This window comes from Mesoplodon bidens (genome assembly GCF_964165515.1).
Source record: "Mesoplodon bidens genome assembly, chromosome: 6".
Lineage (NCBI taxonomy): Eukaryota > Metazoa > Chordata > Mammalia > Artiodactyla > Ziphiidae > Mesoplodon > Mesoplodon bidens.
In genome coordinates, this window is record NC_138162.1 from 82,038,908 (window position 1) to 82,065,027 (window position 26,120).

A 26,120-nucleotide genomic window follows, 5' to 3' on the forward strand; every position below is an offset into this window, starting at 1 on the left:
CTGACCTCTAGGGTACAACTAAAATATGTTTGAGTTTTTATTTGACATTTAAGCCAGCCATGAAAATTAGCATTGTTTCATAGTCTAGGGAACAAAGAAGTTATCCTAGGTCTGGAGAATTTCTATGGGTAGTAACTTTGAACTTAATACAGATTTGACCTACCCAAGCTTTGCTTTGGTTATTTACCAACACCAGCAGCTGGCTTTGACACATCTCCATAAATATCATCAGAGCTGATCAAAAAATTGTCTTAAGAACTCTTTGTGTACAGATAGATCATTGTTATGTTTATTGCTGATGAAATGTTTAGAAGTCTTGGTGCTCTCTCTCTGTCTCTCTCTCTCCATATATATATATATATATATATATATATATATATATATATATATATATATATATATATATATTTTAAACTGTGAAATCTGTGAAGTGGTGCTATTAAAAGGAAGCACACCAAAATAAGCCACATATATAGGGTAAGAGGTTATGTGAATATACAGACAACATTTTTGCTTGTTCTTTGTTCCTTGTTTTCAGATTGTTTCAGACATTTTTAGTCAGTTACTCTTTAGGGATATAAGATAAAGAGTGAGCTAGGGACTTGAAAAATAATGTTATTCACCAAAATAAATTTATCAAGCCTCAAAATATGTAGAGTATTACCAATGCAAGGGGACACCAAAATAATCATATTTAATCATATTTGATATAGTAGCTTTTTAGCCCAAACCTCCAACAACTTGCTTGGCCACGTAAAAATCTCTTAAATTTACTACTGTCAACAAATAATATTTGGTTTAGTTCTGAATTTGGTCCTCAACTAGTTGCACGCTGGAACCATTTAGGGATGTTAAAAAGTACTGATGCCTATGCCCCACCCCTAGAGATTGTGACTTAAGTGGTCTGGGAATGGGGACACCTGGCCTTTGAAATTTTTAAAAGATCCCACAGGTGATTCTGAGGTGTAGGTAGTTTAGGAACCACAGCCAGACTATCATCTAGTCTTCTTTTAAGTGTTCATTCATTACAATAGCATTTGTTGAAACTCACTTCTGTGCCAGGTGCTATATTAAATATTGGGAAATTAGAACAAAAGACATGGACCTTGCTTTCAGGAAATCCCAATGCAGTGGTGAAAATGGACCGTGGGTTAACTACAATACATGAGGTAATTACTACATGAAGGTCAGGGGTTAAATCACCCTGACCTGGGGCTGGAGGCGAGTGTTAGAAAGGAAAATCAGGAAAGACCTATGGAGGAGCTGTAGTGTTGGCCTGGCTGTTGAACTGAAAATGGAAAGGAAGAGAACAGGTGGAGAAGACGGGAAGGGCATTCCAGAAAGAGGAAACAGCTTGTATAAAGGCATTAGAAATCAAGTTACATCCACCCTCTCATTTTGTTTTCCTCTAATTCATCTTGCACATCATTGTTGCAACATTTTTCGTATAGTACTCTGTACTGCGCTTATCAGTTTCCTGCTAACAAAATGCTCATGGATCCTTATAGAGATCAGAATGAATTCTGTACTGCTTAACTGGGCATCAGGGCATGCCAACTCCTCCTCTAAAGCACTTAGACTGTTTTCTTCATCACCCACCAGAAGACCCCAGGTGCATTTCCATCTCTTCACCATTGCTCACACCATTTCCCTGCACTGTAATGTCCTTCCTGCAGCGTTGACCATGTAGCTGAATCCTCCTTTTGTTCAAGGTTCTTTCTAACCACCCCACTCTCTCATCTGAATCTTTCAGCACTTAATTTTACTGTTTATTCATTTGGTAGTAATTAGATGATGCCCTAAATATTTATCTATGTCTTAGCTTTCTAATGGAATTAGAAATGCCTTACACTAAAGCATAGAGCTACATTCTTTTCTTTTTTTTCATACGGCACAGTGCCTTGAAACAAATAAAAATCTATATTTTATTACTGTAAACAAAACTGCATGACAGTATTATAAGTTTAGAAAATAGAGGAACTAATTATTTGCATAATTGCCCAGTCTTTGGCCATTGACACACACAATTTTTACATAGTTGTAAAGATAGTGTACAAATCGTTCTTTATTCTGAAGTTTTACTCAATGTATCATATACATTGCCCAGAAAAATAATAAATGTCTTTGAATAATAATCAAAAGTACCATTTACCCCTGGTATACCAAGAACTGCTTTGTTTATGTTGTTTCAACTTTTACATGTCCTTATACCAGTCCCATGAGGTAAATAATGATGTTATTCTGGGAAAACTGGACATACTAGCTCAATTCCTAGCTGAGCTATGCCACTTACTCTTTGGGTAAATTTGGACACTTCTTTTACTGAGCTAATCCTCAGTTTCCTCATCTCTGAAATGGGTATAATAATAGTTCCCACCTTGCAAGATTTGGTGGGGATTAAAGGAGATGATGGACATAAATAGTGCCTGGCTTTTATGGCAAACATTCAGTATGCTAGCTGTCATTGCTGTTACTGTTGCTGGTCACATTTTATAGGCGAGAAAGCTTGGGATCAACAACATCTCCCCAAGAGCACACAGCTAGTATGTGACAGAGCCAGGACTCAAATCTGTGTCTCAGTTGTAAGATACAGATCGCAGAACTGAATAGAATGTGGTCCTAGTCAAGGGAGAGAGCTCTCTTTTTGTCTCTTACCATAGACTCCCCAGCTGTCCAAGCATCCTGAGCTCTCTGCAGCAGCACAGCATGGCTGGAGCAGGACTCGGGCTGGCACCCACCAATACCTCCTCCCCGGCAGCATCATAGCTGGGGCTTCTGCAGCCGGACACCTGGGCACTCTCATCAGGTCTCAAATGTAAGGCTGAATTCTCTCCTGCTCTTTTGGTAACAAGACCGATTCCCACTATTCTCACGTCTCACTAGGGTCACAATCTAAGGGGAAATGGACTGGCTTTCTGCAGGGTTTTGCCTGGAAGTATCTAGTCCTTGCTCAACTTTTTAATTTGGAGAGTCAGCATAAAAATTAAAGTCAGCCCTGTTAGTACTATTGCTATTAATAATAGTTACTCTTTATAGTGCTCTTCTGTTTGCCATGGATGCATTACATACATTGTTACTAAACACATCACATATATTATTTCCTATAATACGTACAACAACCCTATGGAATAGCTATTACTGTCTCTGTTTTATAGATGAAACAACTGAGCATCTTAACCATTATAACTGCTGCCACCAGCATCCCCGTTATAAAAGCACATGCTTTGAATCCTCAGTTCCAGTATTAGGATGACTTAAAATAATTCTGCCAGTCTAATTATGGAGTTATATTATCTAGAAAGGCCTATAATCCTTATTTTCAATCTCTGTATATTAGACTGTCTTCTTACCTCTTCAACTTTCTTTCAATTACTCAGTAATATTTTAGGAAAAGTCAGAGTTCTGACTTTTAGTCAATTTAAATTGGTCAACTTTTTTTTTTAAATGGCATTGTTTGTTAGGAAAAAACCTTTCATTCTTCTGATCCCTTTACTGGGAAGTAATGTTCATGAGCACAAGTTTTGATTACAGTTGCCTTGAAGACCAGTTTTGAAAAGTCTTTTGTTTACTTGAGCAATAAGTTGGTTGCTCAATGATACTATCAAACTGAGAACAAGAGGAAAGAAAAGTCAACTTAACCTAACCCAAACGAGAACATGTTTCCTGGGATGAGAATGTGTCAAAGGCAGCATAGCATGTCCTAAATCCCTTGTGTCATCAGGGTTGTATCATGTGTTATGGGTAAATTATCTTTTTTGTAAGTTAGGCCAAAGCATGCTCCTTCAGCTAACTGGGAAAGCATTCTTGAAAGCCCATGAAACCTTATTATTCTAATTACCAACACAAGGGGTTGATAAATAAATTATGAGGCCAGGTATTATTGTCATTAAATAGACCTTGCTCAATTATTTATCCCTGGGTCTGGGGTTACAGCTCAGAGAGCTGTGCATATTGTACCAGGGCTTTGAGCTCTGAGACCTGGAGACTGGATTACAGTCTTGGCAGGCAGCTTTTGTTGAATGCAATTCAAGGGGACAACACACATTTTTCAGTCAGATATTTGGATGGTTTGAGGCCACCAGATATTCAAAGTTTATCCACAAGAGCCTATTTCATTTTAGCTATGTAGATAAATCCCTTTAAATTATCCAGATCAATACAAATGGATAGGAAAATGTATTCACTACAGGAAAAATATAAAGAAAATTTTTTGCTTTTTAGTTTTCAAAGACTCTGCTCTTTGTTTTTTTGCATTCTGACATCTGTTATGGGTACTTTAGTGTGATAAGTATCAGTCAGTGTTTGTCTCCATATTAGCTAGTTTCTTTTTGTATCTTGTTTCTAACAGCACAGTGAAAGATGTTGTCTTCTGGTTAAGAAATCTGTTATCAGGGAGGATGGGATTGGGTGATACTAGTTTTCTTCCATCCTGAAATCATGCCAGCTCATTGTAAAGGCCAGCCCCCAAAATAGTGTTAAGGTGTGTGCTTTCACTGAGCTCTTCCACCCCAATATCCCCTCTTCTAGGCCGGAAAGGTGCAAGAGTGCTTTCTTACATCCCAAGAGCATCAGATTAGGGGGATCAAGAATCTGTTCTTGCTTAACAATTCTCTGCCCACCCCATACCCCTGGCTTTGTTTTAAAGTCATCCCCTAGATTTCTGATGAGTTGAGTCTAGTAGTTATTTTGTCCAGGGTGGGAAGTGGGGAACAGGAGGCTCTAGAATGGCGGGTCAGGGAGTCCTTAGGTATGAAACTTGGGGAAGATCTCTTGAAGAATGGAGGAGGGGTTAGGGCATTAGGGCACTTGTGACTATGTGGAGTAGAGTGAAGTCCAGACTTTCGTTTGAAAACCGTCAGGATATGTATGTTGAGGGTGGGGTAGGGTAGTAATTGGAAGAGAAGTATGAAACTATGCTTAGTATCAGGGATAAATTGGCAATTTAAGAGACAAAAAATAAAAACTTGTTTAGATTGTCCAAAGGAAAATATATCTATAATAACTGATAAGAAACCTTATGAATGCCATGAAAATAATTTTCTGTATTTGCTAAATGAATTTATAATTAATTTTGTGGTGACTTAAATTTGGTTATAACCCTGACTTCCCTCTCTCTCTTAAATCTTGCTGGTTTAATGTTCCTGTAACATAATTATCAGCTCACAAAATTTAAAATCTTGTCAGAAATATGGAGTAGAATAGCTATTTCTTTACACTCCTGTCTGCTTAGAGCCATCATGTTTTCTAATTGGCCACTCAGCTAGAAACTGATCTAATTCTAATAGGCCAAACTGATATTCTTTAATTATCTGCTAAACATCAGGAGCAGTGGATATCCCCATAAAAGTCACCTTATTACATTTGAAAAACAAATTTTGATTTTACTACTAAGAAGAATTTTTGGTCCTCCATTTAGATATGTTTATTATAATAGAGAATGATGTGATAATTCCTGTATATACTTGGTTTTATGAATTTCAAAATTCTTGATGCCAAATAATTGCTATAACATGATGTATAGGTTCCTAAAAATTTCTACACTATGAAAAATTGGGTAATGAAAACTACAGGGCTTGCAGGAAAAATGGGGATGGGGCACAATATTCAGAAACATCATCAGTGACACATTAAAAAAAGATAGAAATTTAAGAAAATGGCAGCAACATTTTACACATGTTTAATGGCTGAGAAATACATAAACACTGCAATAAATATGGCAGTTTACCTTAAAAAAGACCTGAAGTTTGCTTGTGGAAATGACAAGATTGCAGTTTGTGAATGATTGTGAAGCATGGAAGGAGGGTCATTGTAACACCAGCTCTGAATGGATGTGACTTTTCTAACACATGGGGTGCCATGAAGTAGCTGGTTGATGAGGTGGGTGGATTTTGTATATATACTGCTAGGTTTAGATGGATGTGTTTTTTTCTTGTATTCACCCAGTGTTTCTTGTAGATAAAATCACATGTAAGCAAACACAAAATTTGTGTTATGTTCAAATCGTTCCATAATATAAAGCAATCATGTTAGAACAGATTCTTGGTTTCAAAACAAGTGTTACAGTGGAAGTGACAGTGTAATAATTCCTTCAACACATTCACCTCTATAGTCTCATCTTATTCTCGCCACCACCCCAGCAAGCAGGGAAGCAATTGCCCAATTTTTGTTTGTTTGTTTGAGAATCCTGACCTGTTAAAAGCTACACAGTAACTGAAGGAAACTGCCAGAGCTTGCTCAGGTGTGTGCGAGTCCTGAGCAAGTAGTCTTTCCTCTGAGAAGTGGGATGCTCCTTAACGTGAGTACAGAGAGTGACAAAAACATCGGCAAAGTTATAGAGACAAATCAGAGTCTGGGTTAGAACTCACGTTACTTGATTTTCAGCTTAGATCAGTTCAACATTTTATAAAGTGTCTGCTAAGTACCACACTCACTCCTGTCTTATCATCTCTATAATACATAGTTAAAGCTTAACTGTGATACGGTTTTTTGATTGCATGGATCTAAAAACCCAGCCATGAGAGCTCAGTTTATACTTGTTGATGGGGCTTTATTGAACATTTTTAAATGTGTAGAATGTTCTAGAAACTGTTTTTCAATTAATCTTCACAGCCCAGAAGTCATGTCAAATGTCAGGGTGTTTGACAAGGCCAGCCTAATAAATCTTCTTCATTTCTAGAAAGCTGTCCTACTAAGTTTCTGAGAAGACTAAAGGGAAGGGTGCAATCCCAAAGTCTAGGAATGATTTTTCCTTCAAGCATTAATTGATGTGGAAAATACAATTATTAGATACTCCCTTGTCTCTGTCTATCCAAATTATGCCATTTAGGTCTATTTCAAGAAGGTTTCAGTTTACTAAACACCTCCTATGGTCAAAGTAGTGAACAGTGCTCTGAGAGATACAAAAGGACAGGATATTGTCCCTGCCATTAAGGAAATGATGTGGGAAGTCTGTTTGATGACTGAAGAGAATCTTCTCTGTTGTGCTTGTGTTTTTATGGCAGGTCATGTGTGGGTGCACATGCACAGGTGAGTAATGGGGCACCTTTTTCTAGTTATCAGCTAAGTTAGCAGACGTGCTATTTTCATCACTGGGTATTGTAAAATCATGAGTTTAGCACTGATACTAAGGAACACAGAAAATCCTTCACCAACTTAAGGATGAAGTTTCATTTTTCACTTTTTAAAGAGTACTTTGTGTGTTGTTTATTTATAGTCACGTGTGAAGGGGCTTGTCTGTAAAACCACATATTCCAGGGGCCACCCGACTGACGACAGCATTGTACCTGTAGAACCAATGTCCAGGTTTGGATTATCCCTTGGTTCTCTTGGGTTATGCCTTTTACGGCCCTGGAGAGGTCCAGGCAAGCCTGGACTGCCTCTATTTTAAAAATTCTTTTCATATCTCAAACAATAGCAGAAATGACTAAAAAGGTTACAAAAGTTGTAGTATATTTAACATGTTCACTTTATCCATTTTGATGAATTAATGCTTTTTACCACATACACAAAGACACTAATGTGACTACTGTAAGTGTACAAATATTTGGGAATAACGTTAAAGTTTAAATTTGAAGCCCTTTCGGAATGTGAGGCCAAAAAGTATTCCTTTCCTTTTTTCTCTTCCCTCAACCCCATTTGCTTTACAGAGTATGATTTTTCTGTTTTAAGTCATAATTGCTTTTATGAGATTAAATAACAGATCCATAAGTGTGTTCTATGTCAGTTTGTCCTAAACTCCCTGCCCTATTTTTTTTAAAAAGCAATCCTTAAAAAAGAAGGAAAGAAAGTATCTTAAAATAAACATTCTGACTGCCAGAATCTGAAGTAAACTTCAGATTCAATTTTATATGTGGTAGAAATGAGAAGAACTAGAGTTCGCTATTTTGACACTTAGCATAAATTCCTTGCTTTTTGATGACTCCAGCTGATTAATAAGTGAGGCTGAAATATCTCATTCTTTCTGACCAGAATTAAAAAACTTAAACATCCATTACAAGTCCCAAGATTAGGAAATTCAGCTTACATTCACTTGTTAAGGGTTTGAAAGTGTCTAGAAGAAATTAATACTGTATTAATCTCAACCCACCACCACCCACCCCTTATTTTGTTTTATTTCCTCAGGGAAGCAAAAAAATTTGTGAATGAAAATGAAGGGGCTCTTGGGAAAGGAAAAGGAAAACGGTGGTTTGCATTTAAGATGATGATGGGCAAGGTAAGTATTTTCTTAGCTCAGTTTGGTTGGTGCCATTTATGCTCAGTGGAAGCCATGTTGCCCCCGAGGGGTGGTAAAATTGGTTCTGTTCTGAGTGAAAAAAATGTTATATGTTATGTCTATACATAGGTACATATACAGTAGATAAAGAGTATTCTGCGTTACTGAAATTTGGAGAAAGGGATGATTCAGAAAAAAAATTGTCCTAAAAGGCTCTTTAAAGGAGTTAAAATGAAAATAAGTCGATAAACATTGATTTATGGCAAAAGACTGACTTGTGTGCTTTTATCACTTCCAAATGTAAAAGGCTGAGCCCCTTTCATTTTCATTCCCTGGGAGTTAAGGGGTTCTGGGTCAAGGCTTCTTTCTCAAAATGTCTACAAGTTACACGGCCATATAGCTCTTCTTTACCGTGAACATCAACTGTAGATTGGATAGAAACTAAGAAAAAACAAATGATATGCCAATATAAGTATAGATCTTTGGAAAAGATAGAAAAGAAACTAACATTTATTTAGCACTTACTATGTGCCAAGCACTGAATTAAATCCTTCTATAAAAATTGAATCTTTATATAAAAATCTTTCCATATTTAATTCTCACAGCAAAGTAGGTATGTAGGTATTATTATCTCCTCTTTACAAATGTTATACCACCTGAGGCTAAATATATTCCCATAAAGATGGGAGTTTAGTGACTAAAGTTCATATATCTTAAACATGAAATATTTAGATAGATCTGTAATATATATTTATATGTCATATATATCATAGATTAGTTCTGTCTGTTTTTACAATTTAAATAAATGGAATCATATAGCATTTATGCTTTTGTTTCTGGCTTCTTTGATGCAATGTTATTTTCATGAGATATGTTCATGTCATGAGAGTTATAGTTCATTTTTATTTATGTGTTGTATCCCATCGTATGAAGATGCTGTAATTTATTTATCCATTCTGTTACAGATGAATATTTGGGTTGTTTCTGGTCTAGGTAATCTTTCAAACTCCAGACTTGTCTCAAATCTTATTTAGGCTCCCCATGTCTGTCTAGCTCACCCATTATCCCAGCATAATCTGTACATGTACAAAGTTTTCTGCCCCATTCTCATTCTTCTTCTTAGTGGTCCTCTTGATCATGGGTAACCCAACATTGTTGGGTAAAATGGAAGGAAGATCTTTTATAAAAACTAATTTATGATTTGTTTTCTTCTTCCTTTTCCTATAACACCATGCCTTTCCATTTAGCTGACTGTTCTACCTCTACCAGAATGAAAAGTCATAGCACTTACCATCCTGTATAGAAATTACCTGTTTATGTACAGTGTACTTGATCCAGAAGCCCTTCAAGGCAGGAACTATGTCTTATTTATATTTCTTTAATTTCTTCATACAATGAATATTTAATTAAACACACACCAACTGCTGATCACCTTATTAGGTGCTAACTCAGTCCCTGCTCTCTTATTGTGTGGTAGAATAAACAGATATTTCTCAGTGGTCAGCATATTTTCTGTGAAACAGAGAGTCAGTAAACATTTTTTAATTAAATTGGTCCAGGGGTAGGTGGGGAACAGGGAGGCAAGTGAAACTAGCATCTTCCCTTTTTACAAAAAGCAATATGTGATGCCAGAGAGATCTTTCCAAGCTCATTGTCATGAGATATTTTGGGATGAGTGTGGGAGATAAACATCTTAACAAACAAGCAGTTGGGTTTTACTGTTGTACTTGGCTTTCTTTTCAGAAATGGGTAAAATTTCTCCGTGATTTTGAGAACTTCAAAGCTGCTTGTGTCCCCTGGGAAAATAAAATCAAGGCAATTGAAAGTAAGTGCTCAATCTCATTAGATGGGGAATGCTGTCCTAGAAAATGTCTCATAAGCTAATCAGATGCCTTTCTCAGTTTCTGAACTATTGGAAAGATTAAAAACAAGAAAACAAACAAATAAAGATATTTTCATGTCCTCTTTGCTCACTGTGAAGATTTGCTAGCACTTACCAATCACAGCACTGGAGACCCCATTCTCCCTTCCTGCATTAGACCAAAATATTTTTTTGACCTTGTTTTTTCTTCTACACATGGAAGTCAGTATAGTGCACAATGACACTGAATCATCATTGGGAAGGCAAAGATTTTATTTTGGCAGTGAACATGACATTGAAAACAGATACTCACTTTAAATATTATAAATTAACTATATTTCAATTAAAAAACTCACATACAAATATCAAAAAAACAGAAAATATATATTCACTTGGATGTTAGACAGTAATTAAAATGAACAATGTCTAAAAACAGTGAAGAAATCTTAAAGTATCATTTTCAAACCTCTGAAGTAGAATAAGCAATAATCATCCAGGAACTCGCTATATGAATATCATATTATGCCTTCATTTTGTACAATATTCATAGTGTACAGAGAAGGCAGGAGAAAGTACTCAATCAGAAACCTATTTAGTATAGGGCTCTAGGCTTAGAATAAGGCAAATAAACATTTTAAAGTATTGTAAATATGATAGTATGTCATTTCTAAAATAATAAAGAATATAAGGAAAAGGGGATAACATTTAAAATAATTTTGAGCATAATCTTGCCATATTCTGTTTTGTAATAGTTTTGACTAGGATCTGATTTTCCTCCATGCCCCTCCAGATAGCAGGGCAGATTTTCCTGCTGGCTAAATGTTGTGTTGCCTAATTAAAACGCAGGCTCCATAGGGAGATAACACAGTTGATGGATATTTCACTGACAAGATTGGGCACATTTTAGGAGTGACTATCCCTCAGTCCTCTGTCCCTCATTATCAAATGGCAATGAATTAAAATACATCAGCTCATTAATGGAACTTCCTCACACATATTCCTGTGCCATCCGTTTCTTGCCTTATTTTCCTCCTCAACACTTATCACTATCTAAAGTGCTATATTACTATATCTCACTTAAATTTAATTAAATTTAAAAATAAATTATTAAATAAATAATAAATAAAATAAATTTAAAATACAGTAATTTCATTTCATTTTGTGTCCATTTCTTCCAGTAGACATGAAGGCAGAGATTTTGTTTTGCTCTTTCCTGGATCCTTAGACCTAGAACTTGCTTTGCCCTAATGAATATGTGTTGAATAAAATCAAACAGAAGACATTTTCCAAATGTCTACCATTCTAGGAAATGGCAAAAAGAAATTTAGACACATCAAAAAAAGAACAGTCATCATGAAATTCTTAAGTTTTAACTGTGCAGCTAAAATATGGTACCTTGAGAGGCATTGTGAAACAGAGGGCCCTTTAGAGCATTAAGATCCTGATACAATGTGTGTTGAAAGAAGTCTGGATTTTTTTCTTGCTTTGCTACAGATTTGCTGTTTGACTCTGAGCCAGCCATTTAATCCCTCTGAGCCTCAGTCTACTCATTTATGAAATGATAAGGATGAATCTTGATCAGTTATGAGATGTATCCCAAGAAATTTGTAATTAATGATAGCTAAAATATAAACAGTTTACAAATCATTTATTTTTAAAGTACACTAGAGCAGGTTCCAGTCTATCTCAATAGCAATGTCATGGTCACTTCTGTTGCAATAGCCTATCTTGAGTGGAATAGAAACAAATGGAATTATTTTTATTGCCAGAAATTGCACATAGGAATGAGTTACACATATGACCATAATTTATCATGTGTGTCACAGTGGGAAAAACATATTGAGAGCTACTCAATAATACTTTCAGTTATCTTCCCTCCTCCCCTCTTCCCTCAGAAATTTGGAGCAATCAACCTGGACAGTTCAAACAAATGTGGATTATTTTCCACATTTATTTTTTGATTAGGTTGTCCTGATATTTTTCACTTTTCGCGGTGCTTTTTGCCTCACTGTGGAGAATTGACATTTATTTTCCATTCTATCAACAATCACCGTAACAACCATTTATTGAGTGCCACTCAGAAACCCTACAAACATTATTTCATTTAATCTTTAACATGCTAGCATTTTGCATATTAGCTTTCTGTTTTAGAGTTGTGGTCAATAACTGTCCCAGAATAAGTTAGTAGAGGAGCCAAGATAAGAGGTGAAGTCTGTCTGGGCCCAAAGCTTGCCATTTTCTCAGCATAGTGTGCTGATTTTTACTCTGAAGAAGATTTTATAAACTTTTTCCTTTGCACCGGGTCCTAGAGAAGATTAGACCAGGACAATGGCATGATAAGTAATTACAGATTTCCTTGATAGTTATCCTATTTGGGGAACTATTTCCCACCTTCTCATGTATTTATTTTTCAATGAGTTGTTTATTTAATTATATATTTCATATTCTATAAGATACGTAATGTATTAAGCTCTTAATGATAATCATAAGTGCACTGTATACTTTTGGATATTGCATTAGTTGAAAAGTATGAAACCTATCTAAGAGTAAATTAGCAGAGTCTTTGGGTTGGACTAACCATCTCATAGAAAGTACCTTACCACAGATAGGGAAAGCGTGTGTCTGTGGTGGTCTTTCAAGCTGAACTGAATGAAAGGTGGAAAGAAATGGGACATGCAATCAGTTTATGAAAGGTTGAGGTCTTCTTGCTCCTTTCTGGCTCTATAGTTTGGGCAATCCTTTTATATTTAGGGCTCTCTATTTCCACATTTGGCTTTTCCACAAAATTTAGTTACAATCACTTTGAGATGTCCATGTAAGCATGTGAAGTTCTTTGCTTTATACTCTTGAGTTATAAGTTATTGAAACAGTTAAATGGAAAATAGACTTATAATAAGAAAGGCCTGAATAATTTACCTTCTCTGCAAATTTTTTTCAGAAAAAAGTAGGTTAAGCATGTACCCTATTTATAATATCTATACTTTATAAAACTAATATAAATGCTTTTCTCTTAAAGAAATGGCCATTTAATCTTATAAAAGTTTCAGAAATGTTATTATATTCCCTTTAAAGGTCAGAATCATCTAACATAACATCTCATTTAATCTTCTGAATAAGCTTGATGTGATTGATTAATTGATTGAGCAAATACTCACTTACTGAGTGCCTACCATTTATTAGGCATGTTTCTCGGCACTGGGGATGCAATACTGACAAAGACAGGCAAGGGTCGATCTTACATTCAAATGTGTTGATTTGTGTGTGCGTGGGTAGAGAGACAATTCATAAAACACAAGCAAATAAATAATGGAGATGATTATGGACTGTGGTAAGTGGCAAAGAGAAGCACTCTCTTCGTGCTGCCCTCCCAAAAGTCTTTCTAATCCGCCATGCTCTCACTCACTGCTCCATCTCTAAATAAATATTAACCAAATATTTTCTAAATTTGGTTTTGAAGGAGTCCCAAATTACCAGCCTTCATTAAGTTTCCACAAAGCTCTGTCCCGTACGTGGCAGAATCACAAGAGGAACTCAAGTCAAGTCTAAAACTCATGCTGTTTCCATTTTGATTCCAGTAGGACCTGGATCCCTATACTAGCGTGGACCAGGTACTCACCTGATGACTCCCAACTTTTTTTCATATAAAAAATAGCTTTGACAATTCTTGTCATGGAGGAATTCTGTGAAGTTCTGCATCACATGGTGATGCTGTGGAGTTTTACTATCATGCCAGCCTTGTAAAAGGGCCCTGCCTAAAACCACATGGTTACCTGCAGAGATGCACCTTATTAACCACATTGCGTTGCATATTTTGCTAAAGAAGCTGTGCATTTGTGCTCCCTGGAGTACAAGTATAATATATACCTACTGTGACTCCAGCATTACTGTTAAAACCATGGATTAAATCATTAAATGTCTTTCAAGCTAGAGATTACAAGTCTTTCTAAGAATCAGAATCTGCTTCTTCCTAATAGTAAACTACAGCATCAGAGGTGTGATAGACCTCTTCTTTTTTTAGACCAGAAGTAGCTTTAGACAGACAACCTTAAGCACAGAGTTTAAACTGCATGTTTCCCTGCTGGTCTAAAGGCACCAGAAAATATAAATTAAATTTGCCACATTTAATTTCCTATCCCTAGATCAGTTTGAAAGAAACTGCGCTTTGAATCCTAGCCTAACAAGATGGTATTTATATTGTACTTTACAGCAGGTGATTTAACTGGTCTTTTCCCATTTAGAAATGTTCATATTTATCTGCTTGTCTTATTACCCATCTGTTCAAGAGGAAATTATACATGATGACAGACTACAAATTACTCTGCCTTAATAATAAATAACCAGAGGGAGAGATGAAACTTTAACATTAATTTAAAGGAAACACAGAAAATTCAGGAATAAGAATATTGCATAAGCTTTAGGCCTCACTTTAATAAATACCGAGGACTGTTTTCATATATTAATAATTTACTAAGGAAATAGCATTTATTAGTTAGATTAAAGAGGAAAGGAATTGGTCATTTATGGGCGCAATCCAAATTTGTGAATTTGACCAGCCTTAGCTGATTGATGGATATTATCTGTATCTATTCTTTCACACACACATTCATTGCCTATTTATTCTATATAGCATAGTTGGGTTTTTTTTGTTTTTTGGTTTTTTTTTTGCGGTACGCGGGCCTCTCACTGTTGTGGACTCTCCCGTTACAGAGCACAGGCTCCGGACGCGCAGGCTCAGTGGCCATGGCTCATGGGCCCAGCCTCTCCGCGGCATGTGGGATCCTCCCGGACCGGGGCACGAACCCATGTCCCCTGCATCGGCAGGTGGACTCCCAACCACTGCGCCACCAGGGAAGCCCACATAGTTTTTTTTTTTTCAATGAATTTAGGACTTCCCTGGTGGTGCAGTGGTTGAGAGTCTGCTTGCCAATGCAGGGGACACGGGTTTGAGCCCTGGTCTGGGAGGATCCCACATGCCGTGGAGCAACTAGGCCTGTGAGCCACAACTACTGAGCCTGCGCGTCCGGAGCCTGTGCTCCTCAACAAGAGAGGCTGCGAGAGTGAGAGGCCCGCGCACCGCGATGAAGAGTGGCCTCCGCTTGCCCCAACTAGAGAAAGCCCTCACACAGAAATGAAGACCCAACACAGCCAAAAATAAATTAATTAATAAATTAATTTTTTAAAAAATGAATTTAACTATGATTATACTTGAGGAGCAATAGAGCACTGTGAATAAGAGAAATCAAGATTTGGAGTCAGACACCTATAGATCAAAACTATCTGATTTAGAACTCTGGCTCCATCATTTACTATCTACGTAACTATCAATACATATGTAACCCTGGCTCCATCATCTACCAGGTATGTAACCTATGGAATTTAGTCTCTTGTAAAATGGGAGTACAATAGATTCCCCTGGCAGGGATTTGATGATGATTAAATGAATTAATTAATATGCAGAGATCAAAAGGTATCTGGAACAAAGATTCATTAAATTTTAGCTATTATTATTATTAATCAAGTCTTGGATCAGTCAACTGCTGTGTTTAAGCTTTTGATTCCCCATCCGCACAGTAGGACTAATAATTCTTAACCTTATCACGTTGTCGAGGTAGTAAAACGAGTTGATGCTGGTAATGTTCTTAGTATATGTAATTGACCATCAAAATATGTTAGCTACTATTATTATTATTCCTCATTATTGTTCTTTACAAGAATAAATCAGTTTTATTTGAGAGACTAAGCACATGGAAATGACTGTTCTTTTTAATTATGCTCTTTTAGGTACACTATAGAAAGGTTTCTTTTTTTAGGAAGTGCCTGTTCCAGTCAACAATCTCTAGGAGGATAGAACTGCTAGGATAAATGAACATGAAGAGGGAAAATGTCTTCTTTTTCATTTTTGTGTTGAGAAAGGGAAAGGGCATACGGAGCTTTGATGTCAACTGGTTGATTTGTTTTCTCTCCTTCATGATCTTTGATCTTTGTTTGTTTTGTTACTGTTCTTCCCCTTCTGCCACTGGTAGGTGTCATGCAGAAGGAACATTGTCTTCAGAATACTTTGGTCTCTTTGACCTGTGTCTAGGTCTTTCCTACAATCACTCTGGTTTTAATGAAATCTGTTTTCTTGCAATTCATTTTCTTTATACCTAGGATTTTGTAAAGAAAAGCCCTAGCTGTCACTTCTCTACTTCCAAATAAAATTGTTGTGAAGCCACTGTTAAGTCTAAAAACTGGAGTTTGGAAGCTTTGGAGTCTAAACTTTTTCACCCATTATGAATATGGATTATACATAGGGTAGGGGGTACTTTCTGAAACATTCTTTTTTATTGGAGTATAGTTGCTTTACAATGTTGTGTTAGTTTCTGCTGTACAGCAAAGTGAATCAGCTATACGTATACATATATCCACTCCTTTTTGGATTTCTACAGAGTGAAGTAAGTCAGAGAAAAACAAATATTGTATATTACCGCATATATGTGGAATCTAGAAAAATGATACAGATGAACCTATTTGCAAAGCAGAAATAGGGACATAGACGTAGAGAACAAACATATGGACACCAAGTGGGGGAAAGAGGGTGGGATGAATTGGGATATTGGGACTGACATATATACACTACTATGTATAAAATAGATAACTAATGAGAACATACTGTATAGCACAGGGAACTCTACTCAATGCTCTGTGGTGACCTAAATGGGAAGGAAATCCAAAAAGGAGGGGATATATGTATACGTATAGCTGAAACATTTTAATTTGCTTCTCTTTTTTGCTTTTAGGTATATTTATACTGTACCCTCATTTGCCAGGGGTTGTGTATGGGGGACTGGGAAAGGGTGGGCCATGGTGCTAATTAGAAGAGCAAAAGTGTAAAAAGCCAGTAAGGAAGGAAGGAAAGAAGGAAGGATGGAAGGAAGGGAAGGGTGGGTCAGTATCCTGTGCTCAGAACTCTATACCAGAGGGTTTCACGTGTGTTTCTAGGGAAAAGCTTGCCCTGGATACCTAAAGATGAATGTTGTTAATGAACAACTGGAATGACCAACAAGCTGGAAGTCCACTGCCTTCAATAAAACATGACGAGTGAACCTGGCTGAGGCAGCCCTTGGGTAGTTGATACCAGAGAACATAGATAAGGGCCATGAAATGATATGAAATCACTGGGAGCCAGGTGGATGATCATATGTCCTAGGAGGGGAGGATCTGCTTCAGCATTTCTGCAGACCAGTGCATCTGGTTACAACACGTGGGGGGCGTGTTTTTCAATATCACACACACAAGAAATCTTGTAGAACTCTGAACCCCTCTACAAAGTGAAACGAATCCAAGTACTCAGACTTAAAAGTAACTGACTTCTTTCAAAATGTCCAATTAGACATTGAATTCCTTTTAGGTTTCTGTAAAAACTACCACAGTACGGGGTGGGTGGGGGTGGGTAGAGATTTCTAACTCTTACCTCTTAGTAATGGTAACTGAGTTTTAGCTAGGTACATGATAGCCCAGTTTAAAGACTATATCTCCTGGCCTCCCTTGGTAAGTTATGGTCGTGTAACACAGTTCAATGGGATGTTAGCAGAAGTGATGTGTTCAAAGTCCAGTTTATGCCCTTAAAAGAAAGGATTTGCCTTCCACTGCTTTCCCCTCTTTCCCACTGGCTATCATATGAATATAATGGAATGAGCTGGAACAGCTATTTTAAACCACAAGATGAAAGCTGCATGTAGAGAATTTCACAGCAAGAAGACTGTAGGAGGCTGAGTCCCAGATACCATAGAGCTACCATATCAGCCGTGTCATAGTTACACTCAATCTGAAACATGAGAGGGAAGAAGCCTTCTATTTTATCTTCTTTTTGTTTTTATTTTTATAGTTGCATTGAGGTATAATCAACATAAAACAAGTTGCACATATTTATGTATACAATTTGATAACTAGGGGCATATGTATACACACATGAAACCATACAATCAGGAAACAGAACACACACTTCCCTCACAAAAGTTTCCTTGTTCCCCTTTGTAACATATCCCTCCATGACCACCACCATCCCCAATCAACCAGCAATCTGCTTTCTGTCACTGTAGATTGCATTTTCTAGAATTTTGTACAAATATTATTATGGAGTATGCATTTTTTGCCTGGCTGTTTCATTTATAATTATTTTGAGACTTACCCATACTTTTGCATATATCATTAGTTTGTTTTTATTAGTAGTATTCTATTGTATGTATATGCCACAATTTGCTTATCCATTATGGACTTGTGAGTTGTTTCCAGTTTAGCTTTGGGCTATTACAAACAAAGCGGCTATGAATATTTGTGTACAAGTCTTGGGTTAAGACATGCTTTTATTTCTCTTGCGTAAATAACTAGAAGTAGAATAGCTGGTCTACTACTATGGTATGTGTTACGTTTAACATTTTAAGACACTGCCAAACTGTTTTCCAAAGTGGTTGACCTAATTTCCATTTCCATCAATAGTGAAAGAGAGAGTTCTAGCTGCTTCACATCCTCAGCAACATATGGTATGATCAGTCTTTATTTCAGCCATTCTAGTAGGTGTGTAGTTGATTTTCATTTCCCTGGTGACTAATGACGTTGTGCATCTTTTCAGGTGTTTATTTTCCATTCATAGAACTTTTTAGGTGAAGTTTTTTTTCAAAATTTTTGCGCATAGTTTATTAGAATGATAGTCTTCTTATTGAGTTGTAAGAGTTTTTTGTATATTATAGACCCAAATACTTTGTCAGATATATGTTCACATATCTTTTCTCCCATGCTGTGACTTACCTTTTTATTTATCAGAATCTTTGGAAAAGTGAAAGATATTAATTATGACAAGGTGCAATTTAAGGACTTTAAAAATTTAATAGCATGTACTTTTTGGGTCCTATTTTTAAAAAACCTTTGCCAAACCCAAGGTGACCAAGATGTTATGTTGTGTTTTCTCCTAGAGTTTTATAGTTTTAACTCTTAAATACTTAAGTCTATGACCCATTTTGAGTTAATTTTTGTAAATGGTATGAGGTAAGAGTGGAGAGTTTTCATTTATTTTTGTTTTATTTTATTTTACATACGGGTATTTAATTGTTCCAGCATCATTGTTGAAAAGATTATTTTCACCATTGAATTGCTTTGGCACTTTTTTTTTTTTTTTTTAGAAGATGTTGGGGGTAGGAGTTTATTAATTAATTTATTTATTTTTGCTGTGTTGGGTCTTCGTTTCTGTGCGAGGGCTTTCTCTAGTTGGGGCAAGCGGGGGCCACTGTTCATCGCGGTGCGCGGGCCTCTCACTATCGCGGCCTCTCCTATTGCGGAGCACAGGCTCCAGACGCGCAGGCTCAGTAGTTGTGGCTCACGGGCCTAGTCGCTTCGCAGCATGTGGGATCCTCCCAGAGCAGGGCTCGAACCCGTGTCCCCTGCATTAGCAGGCAGACTCTCAACCACTGCGCCACCAGGGAAGCCCTGCTTTGGCACTTTTGTAAAAAGAAATCAATTGATTATATATGTGTAGGGCCATTTCTGAATTCCTATTCTGTTCCATTGATCTGTGTTTATCTTTATGTCAATATCATACTCTGATTACTTTAGCTTTGTGGTAAGTTTTGAAATCAGGTAGTATAAATCCTTGAATTTTCTTGTTTTTCAAGGTTTTTCTGGCTATTCTTGGCATTTTCTTACAAATTTTATGATCAGTTTATCATTTTATAGAATCTACCTTCTGAAATTTTGATTGGAATTGCCTTGAATCTATAGGTAAATATGGAAATGATTGCCATCTTAACAATATTGAGTCTTTTGTTCTGTGAACACAGTATATCTCTCCATTTATTTAGGTCTTTTAAAATGTCTCTCAACAATGTTTTACAGTTTTCAGTGTACAAAATTTGTGCATATTTTGTCAACTTTATCCCTATTTCATATTTTTGATGATATTGTAAGTTGTATTGTCTTTTAATTTCCATTTTTGATTATTCATCGCTAGTGTACAGAAATGTTATTTATTTCAAAATTTAACATTGTATCCCATAACCTTGCTAAACTCACTGGTTAGTTTCAGTAGCTTATTAAAAATTCTTTAGGATTTTCTACATAGACAATGAAGTCATCTATGATTAAAGAAAGTTTTGTTTCTTTAAAAACAAAAACAAAAACAAAAAACTACCACAGTGTTATGAGAATAAGTAAGTGGTACCTAAAGAGTGGGCTAAGTCCTGGAAATAGAGGTCTGACTCTCATGTGAGCTTGGTCTCATCTTAGTAAGCAGAGGCTGAAATTTGCTCCACATGAACCTCCCTTCTCCTGTAATAATGCTCTTCCATGGGTAATGCTTCAAAAGCTAGAGGCTTTTGTGTGTTGCAATGAGAAGACTTATTTTGAAAAGCACCAAGACATGGCTTTTGTCTTGTTTTGACCTTTCTTCCAAACTTTTATTTTCTTTTGAATAGGTCAGTTTGGCTCATCAGTGGCCTCATACTTCCTCTTCATGAGATGGATGTATGGAGTAAATATGGTTCTCTTTATCCTGACATTCAGCCTTATCATGTTGCCAGAGGTAAGGTTCTGACTTCCAGTTTACAAAACATGCCGAAACAAGCTTCTTCTGCAATTACTCTACTAAAAAATCTCTTTTCTTTAAGAGTAAGATGACTATCTAGCCACCTACACTCTTAGAGTCATAGTATTTGTAACAAGGTTAATCTTCAAAATGGTGCCCATGAGCTGCAGGTCCTAATCCTTCTCCAAAGGGTACGTGAGCCTCCTGAAATCATATATAAAATGTGTGTATTGTGTATGTTGAAATGAATATTTCTCTGTGGAAAGATTCATAGATTCTATCAGATTCCCAAGGTGGTCCCTGTGCACAAATATTAATTGCTCAAGAGGAAGACTTTGACATCTTGTGAGTTCATGTGAGTTCATTTATTTTGCCAAGTTTGCTTTGAAAGAGACATTACTTAATGCAACTGAAGGCATCCAGCTTTTCTATCTGAAGAAACACAAAGTGAGCAAAGTTTTCCAGGTATAAAATAAGATACCCCCCCTCCCCGCCCCATTCCATGGGTCTCTTAAGACCAAGGTCAGTGAGGAGAGTAAAACTGATAGTGGTTCCAGAGTGCAGAAGACAAAGCCCTGAGCTGGGGTCGGGGGAGGAGGGAGATTCAATTAACTCAGACCAAGAAACAACACTGAGGTTGTGGACTTACCCATAAGAAGTTAAATGACTCTGACTTCTTTGGATGCTGTCATACAGAAGTTGGGAGGCTTTGTTTAACGTACAAAGGATCTTTCCAGGTACCAGTATTTCAAAGCCAATGTATTTAATACAGCATTGGCAATAGCCAAAACTAATTGTTTTGAGTGACTTTTTATCCCCATCTTTTAAAATTAAGGCCAGCTTTTATATCAAACCTCCCCACAAGCATGATACTAATACTACTAGTGCCTTACATGCATAATGAGTTTCAGCTTTTAACAGTGCAAAGCACTTAACACTTCTTTTACTTACTGAGCTTCACAACAAATTTATAAAGTAGACTATAGATGAGTTTTTCTTTCTCCATTTAAAAAAACATGGAAACTGAATCACATTATACTTATTAGACTTAGCTAATACCACAGGGTGAGGTTTTTTTTTTAAGCTGATCCGGGACGAGGACCCATGATTCTTCTTTTGTAACAAGATTTTGCACCTTATTTTGCTAGTTTTATAATCTTTGAGCTAATTCTGGGGGTTCTATGGCCATCTGGCTCATAGAAGACAGTGGACATAGATCAGAAGTCCTCAGACTCCTAAGGTCATAAGTAGAGTTCATCTCCTAAGCAGAACTTTCAGGCAATGCAGCACAATGTATGTGTTCATCTATTTCAAGTTAACAACGGCTTTGTTTTTGCTCATCTCTAAGGAAATCTGAAACTCCATCACCAACTACTTTGATGCTCTTCAGTGTCAGATGCAGGGTGTACAGGGAGTATTATCAGCTGCATTTACTCTTTCCCTGCCACAGCATGTTGCTTCCATGTGGAGGAAATGAAAGGTTGTAGCGAATTCATTCTAACTTTAGGAAATTGCAGATGCCTAATGTGTAGTGGAGGGGGCTAATATGCATTCGATTAGGTGTATTCCTAGAACTAGGAAGTGTATTGGTTTTGGATGCTTTTTACAGGTTATGTTAGGTGTTGAGGGGTGTCCTGTTTTCTGGACATTGATTATGACTCCAGCAAATGAACAAAAGAGGTTGGGCTCCCTGCATGCTAACTTTATAAAACCAACAGAGGGCAGGACTGGTCATCTCCTGCCAACAATGCTACATTTTTCAGGGGCCTCCACCCAGCAACTTCAGTCAGCATTCCTCTGATGCATTTGCCCTTTTGCCCAAAGTTCCTGTGTCACTGCACAAACTGGAGACCCTGGTCTTCTCCGTTTTCTGTGGCCTCCAACTCTGGGGAAAGATAGTCTGAGTAGAACCCACCCTCTGTTCTGTTCAGTCTCAGGAAGCCAGAGGGGCTGCTATGGAAGCCATGCAGTTTGTGTGGAGAGAAGGAGCAGGGGCTGATTTGCAGCCCTTGCCTAATCAAGTTCTGCACCCAAATCTCCATCCACATTCATCCTCCTCCCTTGGCCCCAGCCCCGGGAAAGGGATGTTTTCATGTCTCGCAAGAAGCAGCATCTGCTTGGCCAACCGTGTGTCTGCCCTGGGGCTAGAGGGGTGGGGTTTTTTTTTCCAGTTTTCACCAGTGCTCCTAGTATGACCCTACTCTTGTCCCGTCTCTGGCTGGCTCTGCCCTTAATCATATGTCTTTAATCTGGTAGCACAAGATCGGGGCAGTAAACCTGAATCAGTGGTGAAGCAGATATGAGAGTCAGGGTATAGTCTTCCCGCCTAGTTGACACCCTCTAGTGGTACGAGTGATTCTCTTTACTCCTCTCTTCCTTGACTTGAAGGAGAGACTCTCCCTCCACCCCACCCCTGAAGGGTATTCCCATATGAAGAAGTGCTTAGTATGGTTTTCTTGAACACTATACTCGCCAAAAGGCCACCTCTCTCCTTTCCAGACCTCCTAAATGAGACCAGTTTAGAGGTGGTGGTGGGTAGTTGGGCTCCAGCAAGCCCTGAGCAATGTGGTTGGCTCGACTGCTGGTGGTCTGCGGAAGTCAGAATGCAGGGTCCTTAGCATTCCCTTTGTTCTTAACTCTGGATTTCGTAGTCGATTCCCAGAAAATGGGACCCCACATGGAGACCCACAGAGTCCCCATGAAAAAGTTTCAGAAGTGCTTTTAAACAAAACCGTTTGTGATCACATGTGTGGCTCAGACTTTGTTTCCAATTGTTAACTGCTTTCTTTGTTTCTCCATGTAGTACCTCTGGGGTTTGCCATATGGCAGTTTACCTAGGAAAACGGTTCCCAGAGCTGAAGAGGCATCAGCAGCCAACTTTGGTGTGTTGTATGACTTCAATGTAAGTGATTCCACACAGCTGTGTTCGTAAGAGGACAGATTTTTCCATATTCTGAAACTCCATGGCCTCCTCTTCTGAGGCCAGATGAAGGTCTTAAGAGAGATGTCTCTGCCTGCTTTAAAAAAAAAAAAAAGAAAAAAGAAAAAAAGAAAGAAAAAGTAAATAGGGTTTGGGAATGTGATAATATGATTAAATGGGGATATAGACTATTGAATGAAGGTGAGCTCAGAGTTCAAAGACTTCACGTGAATATTATTATCTCTGACTTTGAAAAAGGACAAAGGAAGAGTTTGCAAATGTGCTTTTTGGAAAATCTTGTTGAATTCTTCGGGCTTTGATATTTCATATTAACTTCTTCACTTCCTAAACAAATCTATTTAGCATTACTGAATAGTCAATACTAAATAAAGCTAAATAGTAAGTACTAAACAATACTAAATTCTAACTTCTGTATAATATGAAAATGAGCATCACTTGATTGTGGTACCCAAATAAGTGTTATTCCATTGTAGCACTAGAATGAGTATTACACTTCGAGCTCCCCTAGGTGGGGATTATTGTCATGGCAGGGACTCATTTCTGCCCATTGAAAAATCATTTTGGAGTGTGATTCAATTCTGTGACAACAATTCAATTCCACACATTCTTTTTAAAATAGTGGCCAGATTAGAGATGTTTGGAAATGTATAGGATGAGAAAGTAGCACAGTGGAAATTGGGGAATTAGTAATTCAGGAATTTTTAAAGAGTAGAAAATGAGAATAAAATGTTATGTAGACTGGGGAATGAAGGAAGGAGAGAGACAATAAAGTCTTCATGTTTATAGAATTAATATGCATATATTTTACAGATGTTTTGAATTCTACCCTCAACCTCTCTAAATCGTGAGCTTCCTAAAGAGCGGCTTACATCTGCTGCATCTTCTTTGAAGCCCTTAACATAATACTCAACCAACAGAGGCTTAATGAATCTTGTTGACTGGGACTCCTGAGCAAGGGGGAGGATTTATAGAGCATTGAGATAAGAACCAGAGAAATTTATGTGAGCAGTACCAGCAAATGTAAACTTTAGGAAAGGTTCTCAGTCTCTGAGTAAACAAGGCAGCTATACAATAAGCATAAGGCAGAGCGGCAGCCCCAACTTTGTGGCCTTTGGAATCTTAAATCACACCCGTCAGTTGGAATTTTCATTTCCAGTCAACATTTATTTATGGAATATAAACAGGCACTGGTTTTACAAAGATGAATGTGACATGGCTCTTGACCTCAAGGTAGTCATGACAGTAGAAGAAAGATACATAGGCAACTAGTATACAGTGTGTTCCACACTTAGTAAAACGATGGGAAAAAAAAAATACTGGGGAGCCCTGAGGAAGCGGTTGTCAATTTTGCTAGGGTGTCTGGGTTTCAGAGAGGAGATAGCCTCTGAGTTAGATTTTACTTCTTTTATTTCTTCTTTCTATCACTTCACCTTCCGTCTCTCTATCTTTATCTCTCTCTCCTTCCCCCCATTTACATTTCAAATAATTTATTACTATGTACCCCCAAACTATTTTTATTTCTCATTCTCTTCCTCTGATTAGTTAAATAATAAGCTTCCAGTCTGGTTAATAAGAAAAAGAACTAATAATATTATTGGCATCTTCTGTTGTTTTAGTCATATCAGAGAAAGGAAGAACTAAAAATATGAACAAAAGGCCTTTTGGCTTTTAAACATATATTTTTGAAGTTTCTACACTTATAAATTTGTCAAGTAACTGAAAGAAAAAGTTTTGCAAACAATGTCCATTTGAGATTTTAAAGGTATTAATAACTTGAGGAAGACAAAGAGGAAGGTGGCATTAAGAGAGCTGCTAAGGGATGTACCAGAGGGTCTAGGAGGTGAATACAGGAGGAAACTAGGAGAAAGGTTTGGGCAGTGAGTGTGCTCACCAAGATTTTATTATTGCCCTCGACAGCTCTCATGTCCAGTTTGGTGAAATACTATTTACAATGGATAGAAGAAGATGGAAACAGGAGTATCCTATGATACTCACTTTCCTTTATAACTCTAGGGCAGCCTAGAAATTATTCTAAGACAATGAGAGATTATTAAAAGGTCAAGAAAGAGTCATCAAAGTGTTATTATTCACTTATTTCTTTCTTAATTTTTCTGTGTAGTGTGATCGCTCTATTATTTGACATATCACAAAATAAGAGTTTTTTTTTTTTTTTTTGCGGTACGCGGGCCTCTCACTGTTGTGGCCTCTCCCGTTGTGGAGCACAGGCTCTGGACACACGGGCTCAGCGGCCATGGCTCACGGGCCCAGCTGCTCCGTGGCATGTGGGATCTTCCCGGACCGGGGCACGAACCCGTGTCCCCTGCATCGGCAGGCGGACCCTCAACCACTGCGCCACCAGGGAAGCCCACAAAATAAGAGTTTTAAGAGAGTGCCCTTAGATCTTCTATCCCATGTCCCACATTATAAAGTTAGGGAAACTTGGAGTCTCAGAATCATTTTTAGGGTCTTATGGCTAATGAAAGCCTCCTAACCTAGTGTTCTATGTCTTGTATCACATCAGTAATTTTTCTGTCATAATTTCCAACATCCT

General features: G+C 37.4%; 1 protein-coding gene across 1 annotated transcript in view; it reads left to right on the forward strand.

Moving 5' to 3' along the window:
• Positions 1 to 26,120, forward strand: part of TMC1 (transmembrane channel like 1) — a 396,715-nt gene that overhangs the window by 313,165 nt on the left and 57,430 nt on the right. The window contains exons 10-13 of the mRNA XM_081237467.1: positions 8,122 to 8,212; positions 9,956 to 10,037; positions 20,519 to 20,625; positions 23,432 to 23,530. Coding sequence (XP_081093593.1) covers positions 8,122 to 8,212; positions 9,956 to 10,037; positions 20,519 to 20,625; positions 23,432 to 23,530 — 379 coding nt within the window. The remainder of the gene's footprint in view (positions 1 to 8,121; positions 8,213 to 9,955; positions 10,038 to 20,518; positions 20,626 to 23,431; positions 23,531 to 26,120) is intronic.